The sequence below is a fragment of the Talpa europaea genome, assembly GCF_964194135.1.
Source record: "Talpa europaea genome assembly, chromosome: 1".
Lineage (NCBI taxonomy): Eukaryota > Metazoa > Chordata > Mammalia > Eulipotyphla > Talpidae > Talpa > Talpa europaea.
In genome coordinates, this window is record NC_140073.1 from 132398817 (window position 1) to 132412364 (window position 13548).

At 35.8% G+C, this 13548-nt stretch overlaps 1 protein-coding gene across 1 annotated transcript in view; it reads left to right on the forward strand.

The window, feature by feature from the left end:
* The window catches only part of NBEAL1 (neurobeachin like 1), a gene marked incomplete at both ends in the record, with an annotated part of 136851 nt that overhangs the window by 111317 nt on the left and 11986 nt on the right, over nt 1–13548 (forward strand). Inside the window, 4 exons of the mRNA XM_084230112.1 lie at nt 1864–1973; nt 5331–5448; nt 6933–7030; nt 10708–10824. Of these exons, the coding sequence (XP_084086238.1) occupies nt 1864–1973; nt 5331–5448; nt 6933–7030; nt 10708–10824 (443 nt within the window). The remainder of the gene's footprint in view (nt 1–1863; nt 1974–5330; nt 5449–6932; nt 7031–10707; nt 10825–13548) is intronic.

Sequence of the window (13548 nt, forward strand, 5' to 3'; positions counted from 1 at the left end):
TAGGATGTCTATAATGTCAAAGGGGGCCTTTCCTATTTCTTTTTCCTCCTCTCATATAATGTTAACGTTTGACCCTTTCCTAGCTCAGCAGAATTATTTGTCCTGCTGGAGAGAGAATATCCAGTGCTGCTTGTCCTTTGATAGTGCTCTGGGAAGAGCGATGGAAGGCAGGGCGTCTGATCTCAGAGTAAGGTAGTTACAATTGGTGACAGTAAGAAAATCAAGTAAATCTATTTACTGAGTCTCATCTTAGACTCTGAGTCAGCCATAGGACTAGCGTTTCTTAAAATGGGGTATCTGGGATAGGATGGATGAACCAATTAAATTTGGATGGAATTTAAGGCATTTTTAGCTAACAATTTTTTGTATTTGCAATAGCCAGTTAGAAAGAAATGGCACTGTTGGTTCTTTGTGTTGTTTATTAAGAGTGAGAAATGCTTTCTCATAAACTCCTCTCATTGTCCCAAATTGGATCTGCCTCAAGTATGAAATATAGAGCAGTAATGGATAGTTGAATAAAATGCAGGTTCTGTAGCTAAATAAGAAAAAAGAACAGCTGTTGGGTTGGAGCAAACAATAGCTACTATACAGTGTTTGGGTTAATTAAGCCATGGACCTTGTGCATCCTGTAACATTTAAACTTCTCTCCAACTTTGGGACACAATGGTATTTTAAGGCAACTTCTCTTCTGAAGGTCTTTCTTTCTAATACCCTTTCCTCCTCATATAAATAAGAAAACCTCATCTTTGGGACAGTTTTTTCAGAATATGGTGTTGTAACTGTATGAACAAATTTTTTTTTTTAAGATTTATTTGTTTTTGCGTACAAGAACTGGGGTATAGGCCAGAGGTGTGGGAGGATGAGAGAAATCACCAGAGACAGAGTGGGGAACAGAACAGGCAGACTGAAATACACTGCTGAGGGGAGTAGCGGGCGAGTCAGGAGAGGTCTGCTGCACCTTGTGGGTTGCTCCCTGGCCAGGGATCGAACTCACGTTGCAGTGGCTGCGGACAGCTTCATAGGTCGTGTCCCAACCCCCTGCGTCACCAGGGAGGCCCTATCAACAAATCTTTATGATGCTAGTGTATACTTATAATTGTGATATATAAATATATAGTTCTTCCAAATACAGCTCTTCCAATGAGACAAATACAGCTCTTCCAATGAGTGAGGTAGAAGTTATTCTAAGGAACTGTATTTTGTACATTAAGCAGAGGGACTATGCTAATTATTTTTAATAGAAGAAGAATGCTTAATGTTACATTTTTGTTAAGATTAAGGTTAGGTCATAGCTATAATTTTCTCAAGAAAAATTCACTATTAATCTGGTTTATTATAATGAATAACTTAAAATCGTTTAAATCAACTGTTAAAATACATTCCAATAGAGAATTGTTTTTACGTTCAATAAAAATTATAACGGGCCTCCCCTGGTATAATTATACCGGGCCTCCCCTGGTAGCGCAGGTGGTTGAGTGCCACGCTGTGAAGCTGTCCACAGCCTCTGCAGCACCAGTTCGATCCCGGCCGGCCTGCGAGGGTCCCACATGGCACGACAGTCCTCTCCTGTTGTGCCCGCTGCTCACCTCAGCAGTGTATTTCGTCAGTCTGCCTATTTTGTTCTCTGATCTGTCTCTGGTGAATCCTCTTACCCTCCCATGTGCATCTGGCCTGTACCCCGGTTCTTGTGTAAATGAATAAATAAATCTTTAAAAAAAAATTATACCAAGAAGGGAACTTATTTTTCACCTTTCAGTCTAAATTTCAAAAAATCTTCAGTTTTGCTAAGAAACGTGTTGTCTTATTTTACTTGCTTTATTTAAATCTTAAATGATTGGCACATTTATCTTTTATATTTATTAGACTTTAACCTTGGTTGTCTGCAAGTTTCCAAAGAACAAGTAAATGATGTCATACTCCCCAAATGGGCTAAGTCAGCTGAAGATTTCATCTATAAACATAGGAAAGCTCTGGTAAGATTTTGTGTTTAGTTATTAGACAGATATATAAAATAAATATGAGGTTTTGAGACTATGAAGTATATTATTTTTCAATTAATTTGTAATCTACTGTATGTGCTGTTTAAATACCCAATTATAGTATTTATTTTGAAGTGATGAATCTTCTGATCTAATGAGACTTATGGATATGTAACCAAAAAAAATGCAGTTCTATAAGATGTCTCCTGTTGTACATGAAACTATTCCAGACACCAAGCTAGTGTAGTTTGATGTTTTACAATTCCTACATTATTTAACATTTAAGAACAACTATGCTCTTATTTTCTTTGAAGGATTTTAGTAAATTTCTGATAAGACAGCTAAGTGTCAATTTAAAATATATTCAGTTTTACTTGAATTTTCAATTTGGAATTGAAGGACTTGAGAAAATTAGTTTTATTATGTTATTGTGTTTTCTTCAGATGATGTGTTTCCCCTCATAATTGCCCATTTCTAAACTGAAATGTTCTAAACTGAAATGTTGTAAATATCTGAACTAATTAAATCAATATTTGGAAACATTCCTTGTCATTAATACACAGTTTGTCAAATTTACAAAATTCAATATTTTATTTGAATTGGGAAAAATAATAACAACTTCAAAAAATAACCAATTGTATATTAACTATCCAGGAATTTCTGAGGTGCCTTCGTCCATGTTGTTGATGGCATGAGAAGGTAGCCAGGATTTTATCCATGCTACTTATTCATAAATTGGTAGAAGTTTGTGTTTCAGTTAAGTATTGTGTAAGAAGATACCCCAAAATTTCATGACTTACTGTAGCCATTTTATTATCTATCACAATTCTGTGAATTGTTTGGTCCCAATTGGGCAATTCCCCTGGTTTTGCTTGAGATTCTCATGACCTCGCGGTCATATGTCTGCTTGTGTTGAAGGCTTCTGCAGGCTTCAGGGAGACACTGGAGTGCTGGACTTTTCTTCCTCTAAGTGTAGACTTAGGATATCTCCTCTTCATGTGCTCTCAAATGAGTTAGCCAGACTTTGTACATAGTAGCTCAGGGTTCCCCAAGAGTGCAGAAGTAGAAGCTTCCATGCTTTCCTAAGGCTGTCAACCTGTCACATCATGACTTCCGCCACTATGTAACAGTAACAGCATCAAGACAAGGAAAGTAAACTTCAGCTTTCAGTGATGGGAGTGAGAAGGAATGGTCACGAATTTACATTCCTCCTACATTCAAATTTTACTCATTTCCTCTCAGGAGCTTCCAAAGTCTCATCTCATTAAGGCAGGGATCTGCAAACAATTTTTTTCTGTAAAGAACCATGATAGTAAATATTATTGTTGGTGTAAGGTCTGTGTCAAAATTTTACCAGTGTAGTACAAAAGAAAATGGGTGTGCTTGTGTCCTACTAGTCTTTTGTCTGGCAGCTAGTAAGATTTGGTAGTTTGGTAGTTTACTACCAGCTAGTAAGCTGGTAGTTTGCTGATCCCCTCAATAAGGCATGAGATCTGAAGCCCAGAATCTTGTCAGTAATGTGAGTCAAATCCACATGTGATTAAAATTATGCATGTGTGTCTTTTCTTGGATCTGAGGACTGTGAAGAGACATGTTATCTACTCCCACATAACAGTGGTATAACAAGGACAGGAGAACTCTAGTAGACACTGCCACTCAAAAAGGAGAAAGAAACAAGAGTTGCCTAGCAGTAACTGGTTTATAACATTTCCAATTTCCAGTAGGGACGTGCTTGCAATTCTGTTATGGGGTCTACTGATATTCCCTGGCAGTAATTCTTTATGGCTCTTTTATTTTACCCTTGGGCTCTGGGCTCCCTGCTCTGAGTCATTCTTTCTTCTCCATTTAAAAAAAAAAAAAAGTGTTGTTTGCTTGAGTTTTTTGGTCAGCCTATCTCCTAACCATTCTTAGTTGGAAGCAAAAGCTCTCTACTTTTTTGAAATTTCTATCTCTTCTAGTCTAATATCATTTCTTTTCAAACTTTGTGGATCTTTTGCATCACTTCTATTGGACAAAACCATTCCTCATTACTTTATAGACAGTCCCTTATCTTTGGCCCAATGGGAGGCTACTATGAGAAAAATGCCCTTAAGAGTCTTAAAATGGCCATTTCTCACTTTGAGAGTCTTTGCTTTCTAGTGATCCTGGAAATGAACTTTTTATTTTAAATGCAGCAAGACCTGCCTTTTTTTGTTTTTGAAAATTATACCTAAAACCCAAATACTTCATTTTTAACTTACCTGACTCCTCCCATACTTGGTCATAGAAGGCTGTAAGAAGCCTGCTAACACTTAAATCATTCTGCATGGAAATCTTCTTCGTGGCATCCACTAGTTCACTAGGTACCCTTTCTATTTTTGAAAACTTGAGTTCTAAAAATATTTTTAAATATTTAAAAATTATATTTTTAAAACTTGAGTCCCCTTTTCTTTTAACTACAATAGTGATTTCCATACTGTCTTTGAAGCCATCAGTAATAAACTCCAGGAAGTCCTTCAAGTCTCTCCCTGCCATACTGTCCACCATTTAATGGGTTGGAAGGAGTAATTTGCAGTCATCTTTAATCTACCCCATGTGGTTTCAATGTTCCCTTGATTTTCCACATTAAAAAAAGGTAAACTGAAGCAAGTTCAAATTACTATAAATTGAATTTATTAGTAAATGGCACAGGAATTGTGGTTCTACAAATATATGCTATAGGAAGCTATAGGCAAGTCCTTGAGGGTTTGGGGTAGGCTGTATTTATAGGCGAGAAGTGCACTGGGGTTGAAGGTGAGACTCCAGCCAGATTATAAGTATTAAGTTCATTAGTTTGAGGATGGGGAAAGATTTTTGGCAGATATTTATTTATCAGAAGATAAATTTTGATCTGTAAATCAGGAATTTATGAGATGGCTATAGTTCTTTAGTTCTGTTTTCCTGAGAGTGCCTACATGAGATCCTCCATTTCATATCCATTTTAGATTAAGATACTTTCAGAAAATGAATTTCTACACAATATTTCCATTGAAATTTCACAAAAAAAGGTAATTTTCCACAGCTATGCTATCAATAATTTTTTGTTGTTGATATTTGAGCTATTAGAATATTTGTGTTATTTTCTTCACCCATTAGTTAGAAAGTACATATGTGTAAATATTAATAAATAATATATCCCACATTATACTATGTAGAATGTAGTCAACATGTAGTACTCATTGAATAAATGTTTAACATTATTTTGAGATAATTATAGTGTAAGATTTGTGTGTGGAAATGCTTAATTTGCTTTTACTTTTTCAAAGGACCCATGTTTACATTGTTATTAGAAGGCATCTGTGTATTAAATACTAAATTTGTTCTTTTTTTTAGGAGTCTGAATATGTTTCTGCTCATCTTCATGAATGGATAGATCTGATTTTTGGCTATAAACAGAGAGGGCCAGCTGCAGTGGAGGCACTTAATGTTTTCTATTACTGTAGTTATGAAGGTATCGTTAAGTCTTTGTACTTTTTCCCTTGTATTATTGTAGGGTAAGGTAAAAGTATCAGGCTTTTCTGCCCTCCCGCCATTAGGATAGATGAGGGAACCTGAGGTCCTGAATGCATGCCTGATGGCGGGCACCTGAAGTGGCTATACCTGGGCTGAGAAACTGAGTTTATAAGGGTGGCATCATGGGGACTCCAGCAAAAGCCAAGAATGAACAGAAGCCGAGAGAAGAAGAAGAAAAGCAGAGAGAATGCCAGAGAGCCCAGATAGAGTGAGGATTTGTTAGGGGCTGGGAGGAATGCCAGCCTCCCGGCCCCCCAGCACCCCTGCCTGCCATATGCCTGGTAAATCTAAATAAAAGACCTGCAAAAGCCACAGAGGTCTCCAGGACTCTCCTCCTTTACCCCGTCTGCATGAGATCATAGAAAACCTACTCTGTGGCCATTCCTGACCTTACAATTATATTGATAGAAACAATTATTTAATATTATTAAACTTTATTTTATATAGTAATAAATGTTAGTAAAATCTATATAACTATTATTTAATGTTATTTTGGACATAACTACTTAATATAAAAAATCCATTTAAAAATAATTATAATCGTCTTTTTCTATCTGAATGATTAAGAGACTGATGCATTTTTAAATAGTAGTAAATATATATGCAAATCTATTATAAGTGTCAAATGTTGGTGACATGAAAGTTTTTGATCTCACTCCATATATGTTCTAGTTAGTGGGCTACATTGAATAATCAGTATTAAATTGTTAACAGACTCTGGAAGAAGATCTTTTGAATTGAAAATAAATTGAAAATAACCAAGAAAAAGAATTAGAAATAAATTTTTCAAATGTGAAATAAGATGACATTATTCTATTTAACTCAGAATCAAGAACATTTTGAAGACTTTGAAAGGTTTAATAGTATTTTTTTTCTAATTCATTCAGATGATAGTTTTGTAAAGAAGTAGTATAACATGGTAGCTAGGAATGTAGATTGAAATCAGAGTTACCTAGTTTGACCAATTAATGGCCATGTAGTAATCCTTATTAAATGTGATTGGATATAATCAGTTAACCAGAATATCACCTTCTCCAATACTTGTTAAATAAACAGTAACTTACAATAGTATTGTGTGGTTAATTCACTGGTTTCAACTTGACTATCATGAAAAAAAAATGAGGTGTACTATGAATATAGCTTTTATTTTCCTAGAAAAATTTTATTTATAGACTACCGATTGACATTTATTTTAAATATTTTATTTCTAAATAATGGTTAGAATTTATTTTTATATGTACTTAATGTTTGAAATTTTGTTAGTTTTAAAAAATTAACTCTTTCTTTACATTGTTTCTATGACTTGAAAGATAGAATAATATTTTGTTGAAAACATACTAATCAGTCTCTAATATTTTAATCAGTTATGTGGCTTGCAGATTTGTTTTCACTCCATAGTGAGCTGACTACTTTTGCTTTTAGGAGCTGTGGATCTGGATGCCTTAACAGATGAGAAGGAAAGAAAAGCCTTAGAAGGGATGATTAATAATTTTGGGCAAACACCTTGTCAGCTGTTAAAGGTAAATGATAAAAGTTATTGATAACATAAGAAGGCTAGAATTGAATTGCTAAGGAGTAGTACTACCAGTGTTTCCTAGGATTTTAAATATTTAAAACCTTATTTCATAATTACTTAAAATTTGGAAAAAATTATACTATTACTCAAAAAGTAAATAGATTCACATATTGTTCTGATTTTGAAATAACAAATATGCAGTAAAAATTCACATATACAGCTAATTTTACTCTTTTTTTGAAGTTTTTTTTTTTAAAGATTTATTTATTTATACAAGAACCGGGGTACAGGCCAGATGTGCGGGCAGGTGAGAGGATTCACCGAAGTCAGAGTGGGAAACAGAACAGGCAGACTGTCTGAAATACACTACTGAGGGAAGCCGTGGGTGAGACAGGAGAGGTCTGTTTGCCATGTGGGTATCTCCACGGCCGGTGGGGATCAAACTGGCACTGCAGAGGCTGTGGACAGCTTCGCAGCGCTGCACTCAACTGCCTGCACCACAGGGAGGCCCTAAAGATTTATTTATTTATGTGTACAAGAACTGGGGTACAGGCCAGAGGTGCGGGGGGTGAGAAGATTCACCAGAGACAGAGTGGAAAACAGAATTGGCCAAATGACTGAAATACACTGCTGCGGGGGAGACAGAAGAGGTCTGCTGCACTATATGTGTTAGCTCCCTGGCCTGGGATTGAACTTGTGCTGCAGTGGCTGCAGATAGCTTCTTAGTACTAAGACATAACCTTTGCTCCACCAAGGAGGCCCCTACAGCTAATTACCCTAAGTCACAGAAGAATTTATGTTTGTTCCCTAGCCAATCACCTTATTTTGTTATTTCTGAAGAAGGAAAAGGTGAAATTGAAGGTCACCTGATAGGTCTTTTATTTAAATGGAGAAGGAACTCAAACTGAATACCAGTTAAGTTACACCATTAAAACTATCCTTATATTGGTACATGTTCCATATACATGACTTCTGGTAGCTGACATTATCTATAAAAGGGCACTTACCATCCAAAACCCAAACCCAACCTTAAATATAAAATTACAAACATATAAAATAAAGAATCATATTATAAAGATTATTATATTTCTTTCCCCTTATATTAATATATAAGGTTAAATCTCTTTCTGATTACACACAGCTTTGGATTTATAGGAGCTGTTCCAATCTTTGTTTTCAAGGATATCTTGACCTCTGTTAATGTATGGACTTAAAAATGTGATGCACAATAATATTCATCAACTTGATACTTTTTTATGTCAGATGGTTTACATAACCCTCATAGTAAATATTCAGTTATATTCATTTTTCAGATGATGAAGCCAAGCCTCATAGAAATTAATAACTAAGTTGTAACACCTTAGCAAAATCAAATATTTTTTCCATGTTTAAACAACCAGAATGTGACTGAGGCAGGACTTAGATATATAACCGTCTAACTTCAAAGCCTTTTTGCCATGCTGTGTTTCTTATGCATTAATAGGTATAAGCTCCTTTTTTGAACTAGATCACTTTCCCATGTTCTATTTATATCCTAATTATGATACTTTCTGCCTTAGTTAGTTGTATATTTATCCATTTGCTTAATTACATTATAAATATTTAAAGGCAACAGCCTTCTCTTAATATTTGTGTCTTTATTACATAACAGTTTGTGTATAGTATTTGTTGAAATCTCCACAACTTTTACAGCAACACTGCATTTAAGCTCTGTCTTCTAGATGTATTTCTGTTAATTCAGTTTCAAACTAAGCTTTATAATTGTTACTATTCCTTAGCAACCATTTTTGAAGCTCCCAACACTGATTTATACAGAGTAGACATTTTTGAAGTCAGTACATTATCCCTTATCTGCTAATAAAGGCAAAAGTATTGGAATGAAACAGACCACTTCATTGAGTTTTGAAATACCCGATAATATTTTTGCACCAGCTTTACTTTTCTCTTTCTTTTATAAGAGATGTCTTAATTAGTTTGAGCTCCATAAAAATGATACAGAATTAGCCTTTGATTTAAATAGTGTATATAATCACTTAAGGATAATTGAGAGCTAAATATTGATGTATTTATCTGAAGTGAAATTGTTGTGTTTATTGTATAACTTTATAACTTATAAGAAGTTAAATTGTTGCATATTTCCTGTAATCTAATATTTAGCAATGTAAACAGGTAAATGTCTTTCAGATAGAATTCCCATGCATTTTAGGGCCTCCCTGGGGGTGCAAGGGGTTAAGCACTGCACTATGGGGCAGTCCGCAGTCTCTGCAGCAAGGGTTTGATCCCCGGCCAGCCAGAGAGCAACCCACATGGTGCAGCAGACCTCCCCTAACTCGACCGCTGTTTCCCTCAGCAGTGTACTTTGGTTGATCCGCCTATTCTGTTCCCCACTCTTTCTATGGTGAATCCTCTCAACCCCTGCATCTCTGGCCTGTACCCCAGCTCTTACATATGCATGAATAAATAAATCTTTAAAAAAATATTAAAAAAAGAATTCCTTTATGTATTTTAACTGTGCTTTTGGGATGTTAGATTTGTCATTTTCTTATTTATAAAAGTGATACTGTTCTGCATCTTTGACATTAAAGTTAAATATATTTTTTTAAAGATTTATTTGTTTATGCATACAAGAGCTGGGGCACAGGCCAGAGATGCGCTGGGTGAGAGGATCTACCAGAGACAGAGTGGGGAACAGAACAGGCATATTGACTGAATTACAATGCTGAGGGGAGCAGCAGGCGAGGCAGGAGAGGAGAGGTCTGCCACGCAATGTGAGCAGCTTCCTGGCCGGCTGGGGATCGAACTCGTGCTGCAGAGACTGTGAATTGCTCCATAGTGCGGTGCTTAACCCCTTGTGCCACCAGGGGGGCCTTAAAATTAATTTTTTTTGAAAAGAAATGCAGCAGTATCTCTAAAGTTTCACCCATATTATAAATTTTGAATAATGCATTTATTGTTGCCAAACATTTATTAAGTATATACCATATTTAAGATACTGTTCTAGGTATTGACTATCCAATAATATACATATTTTTGAACAATTTTTAAAAGATTTATTTTATTTACTTATGTATTCAAGAGCTGGGGTTAGACCAGCAGTGTGGGGCAGGGGTTGAGAGGATTCACCAAAGACAGAGTAGGGAACAGAACAGGCAGATCTCCTGAAGTACACTGCTGAGGGGAGCAGCAGTCAAGACAGGAGAGGTCAATAAGAAAAATTTCAAAACAGATAGTAATGAAGAGGGTAAGAACTCTGCTGAGGGAATAGTTTGAACCCTGGCCTAGCATTTTTTTTTTAAGAGTCATTTATTTATTTAAGTAAGAGCTGGGGTACAGGCCAGAGGTGCAGGTGGTTTGAGAGGATTCACCAGAGAGAGAATGGGGAGCAAAACATGCAGATCTACTGAAATACACTGCTGAGGGGAATAGCAGGTGAGACCGGAGAGGTCTGCTGTGCCATGTGGGTTAGCTCCCTGGCCAGACGAACTAGTGCTACAGTGGCTGCAGATAGGTTCATAGTGCTAAGACTTAACCCTTTGCGCCACCAGGGAGGCCCCCTGGCCTGGCTTTTTCAACAGTGCATGGTATGTAGCCTTTGTAGTTAATGTTGCTTATACAAAGGAATACAGTAAGAGATATCGTAATACAATTATGGAATTATTTTTCCCTCTAATTATTTTAAAGGATCCACACCCTCCTAGATTATCAGCAGAGGAAGCAGCACAGAAGCAGACCAAAACAGACACTTCAACTGTAAACCTATTTCAACACCTCTCTGAACTCAAGTCATTTTTTATAGAGGTAATATCCAATTTGATAATATCAAAAAGTTTTCTCTGTGAATTCTATATACACCTCAACTTTCCCTTTGTTCTTTGTGTGTGGGGTGAATTTATAGTACTTAATCCAAAATAGTAAATAATATTACAGTAATCTGTTCTTAGATTTTTAAAACAGTATTAATGAAAGCTTTTACTTGCTGCTTGAGTGGTACTCTGAACTATTTCTCTTGACTTACTTTCTTCTATTTCACATTTTCCTGATAAAGAAGAATAAATAATTTTATATAAATTTTTTTGGTGACAGTTGAGATAATATATAGATAGAAACTAAAATAATTATAATACTTGCTCATATAAAATATGGCCTAATAAATCCTATTATTAATTGATAACATCAGAAAAAAATAGCAAGTAAAACAGGATAATTAACTGCTATAATTGAAAATGCACCTTCAAATTCAGAGATTTAAATATACATATTGTATTGATTTGAATAGTTCGGGATGTGAATATTAAGAATAGTTGGAGATGTACATGAAACAAGCAGTGCCTGTCATAGAGCATAGCTGAGGTTGAACTACTTAATGGGTCAGATAGTAAATATTTTGAACTTTGGAGTCCAAAGTCCACATTCAGGTTATTATGTAGGCACATAAATAACCATTTGAAATATAATTGTTTAAAAATGTAAAATGCATTCTTAGCTTACACACAGTCTATAAAACAAATAGTAGAATGGATTGTTCCACATGCCTAGTTTTATAGCTCTGTAGTAAAGCATCATTGTTGTATAGTTTTATAGGTTCAATATCATGGGACTTTTTTTTTTTTTTTAAAGATTTATTTATTTATTTATACAAGCACTGGGTACAGTCAGAAGCGCGGGAGGGTGAGAGAATTCACCAGAGCCAGAGTGGGAAACAGAACAGGCAGACTGACGATACACTGCTGAGGGGAACAGCGGGCAGCAGGAGAGGTCTGCGCATGCTGTGGGACACTCGTCCGGCAGGGATCGAACCAGCACTGCAGAAGCTGCGGGCAGCTCCGCAACCCAGCGCCCAACTGCTGCACCACGGGGGAGGCCCTATCATGGGACACTTTTATATAATCTTTGATGATTTGATGCAAATAATTTTTATAAAGTTTATGACAGTTATAACTTTATACCGAATTTTACTCAGATGAACAATATTAATTTAAGCTCCACAGTATTTTAATGTAAAATGTATTTCACATGTTTGTGAAAAAACCTCAATATTAATCTTTGTCACTGTTTTCCTACATTCTTATTTATTGACGCTTAATAATATAAACTCTACAAAATTGGTTGTTTCCCAATAGTATATTAGTCTGAAACTCAGACTGTCTAGAAACAATGCTTAGAAATGATGACAGAATTCCCAGGATGTGTTCTGGGTCTCCAAAACTACTACCAAAGTTGGTGATTTGCTAGAAGGATCTATAGGAATTTAACATATAGGGTTCATAGGAATTTAACACGTATTTATATTCAGTTAACAGTGAAGGAATGCAAAGTGACAAAAGCACATGGGGTGAAAACCAGGCGCAACAGGCCACAAGTCCCCTCCCTGTGAAGTCACACAGGATATACTTAATTTTTTAAGTAATGAAATATGCAAACATGTTTTTTTCCCTACTAATAAAGCTCATTTGTGACTCAGCATCAGAGTTTTTATTGGGTTCTGGTTACACAGGCACCCTTTGCCTAGTACATGCCTGTTTGCACGAAAGTGTAGGCATGGTGAGCCACCTTACCATTGAGGAGAAGTTTTATGCCAGTGTGTGTAAGGAACTTTTTGTCATGATGTTCCCAGCTGCTACTAAAGGGCTAATCATCATCATACTAGCTATTTCCCACTCATTCACATGAAAAGAGAAGACCTGTCTTCCTAGGTAATAAAATGAAGAAAAATGGAGGTAGCAGTAAAAGGAATGACTTAACAAATGGATTTCTTTAGGCACCATTTTCATTTATGCTTGTTCAAACCCAAAAGGAAATTTCTATATAACATTATCAGTTTTTGGTGCAACCACAAAGGAAAGCTGTGTGGAGGTTCCTCAAACTACTAAAAATGGAGCTACCATATGACCCAGCAATTCCACTCCTAAGAATCTACCCAAAGGAAACAAAAACATTAATTCAAAAAGATACCTGCACCCCTGTTTATTGCAACACTATAATAGGTAAGACTTGGAAACAACCCAAATGCCCAAAAAATAGATGACTGGTACAAGAAGATGTCTATATACACAATGGAATATTATTCAACAAGCAAAAAAGATAAACTCATGCAATTTCCAGCAACATGGATGGAGCTAGAAGGGAACATGCTCAGTGAAATAAGCCAGAAGGAAAAAGAAAAATGTCAAACGGTTTCACTTACAGGAGGAATATAGGGGAACCAAATAAGGGATCAGAGAAAAAAATAACAATAATAATAACAAAATTAGCAGGCAATCATAAATCAAAGACATTCTGTTAGAAAGGAGGAGGAAAAGTGACCAAAACAGGGCAGAGAACAGCACAAGGGACTATGGTGATGGTGCATAGGTGAATTGGTGATGGGAATTTTATGGGAAATAAACAATTATGTAAAAGATAAAAGAAAAAAAGAAAAACAATCAGTTTTCCTATTTGACTTTTTTGAGGAATGTGTACTCTTATATAGGTTCTATATTTTCTACTTTATGTCAGTATAGCCAGGGAAAAGCTGGCTGTTTT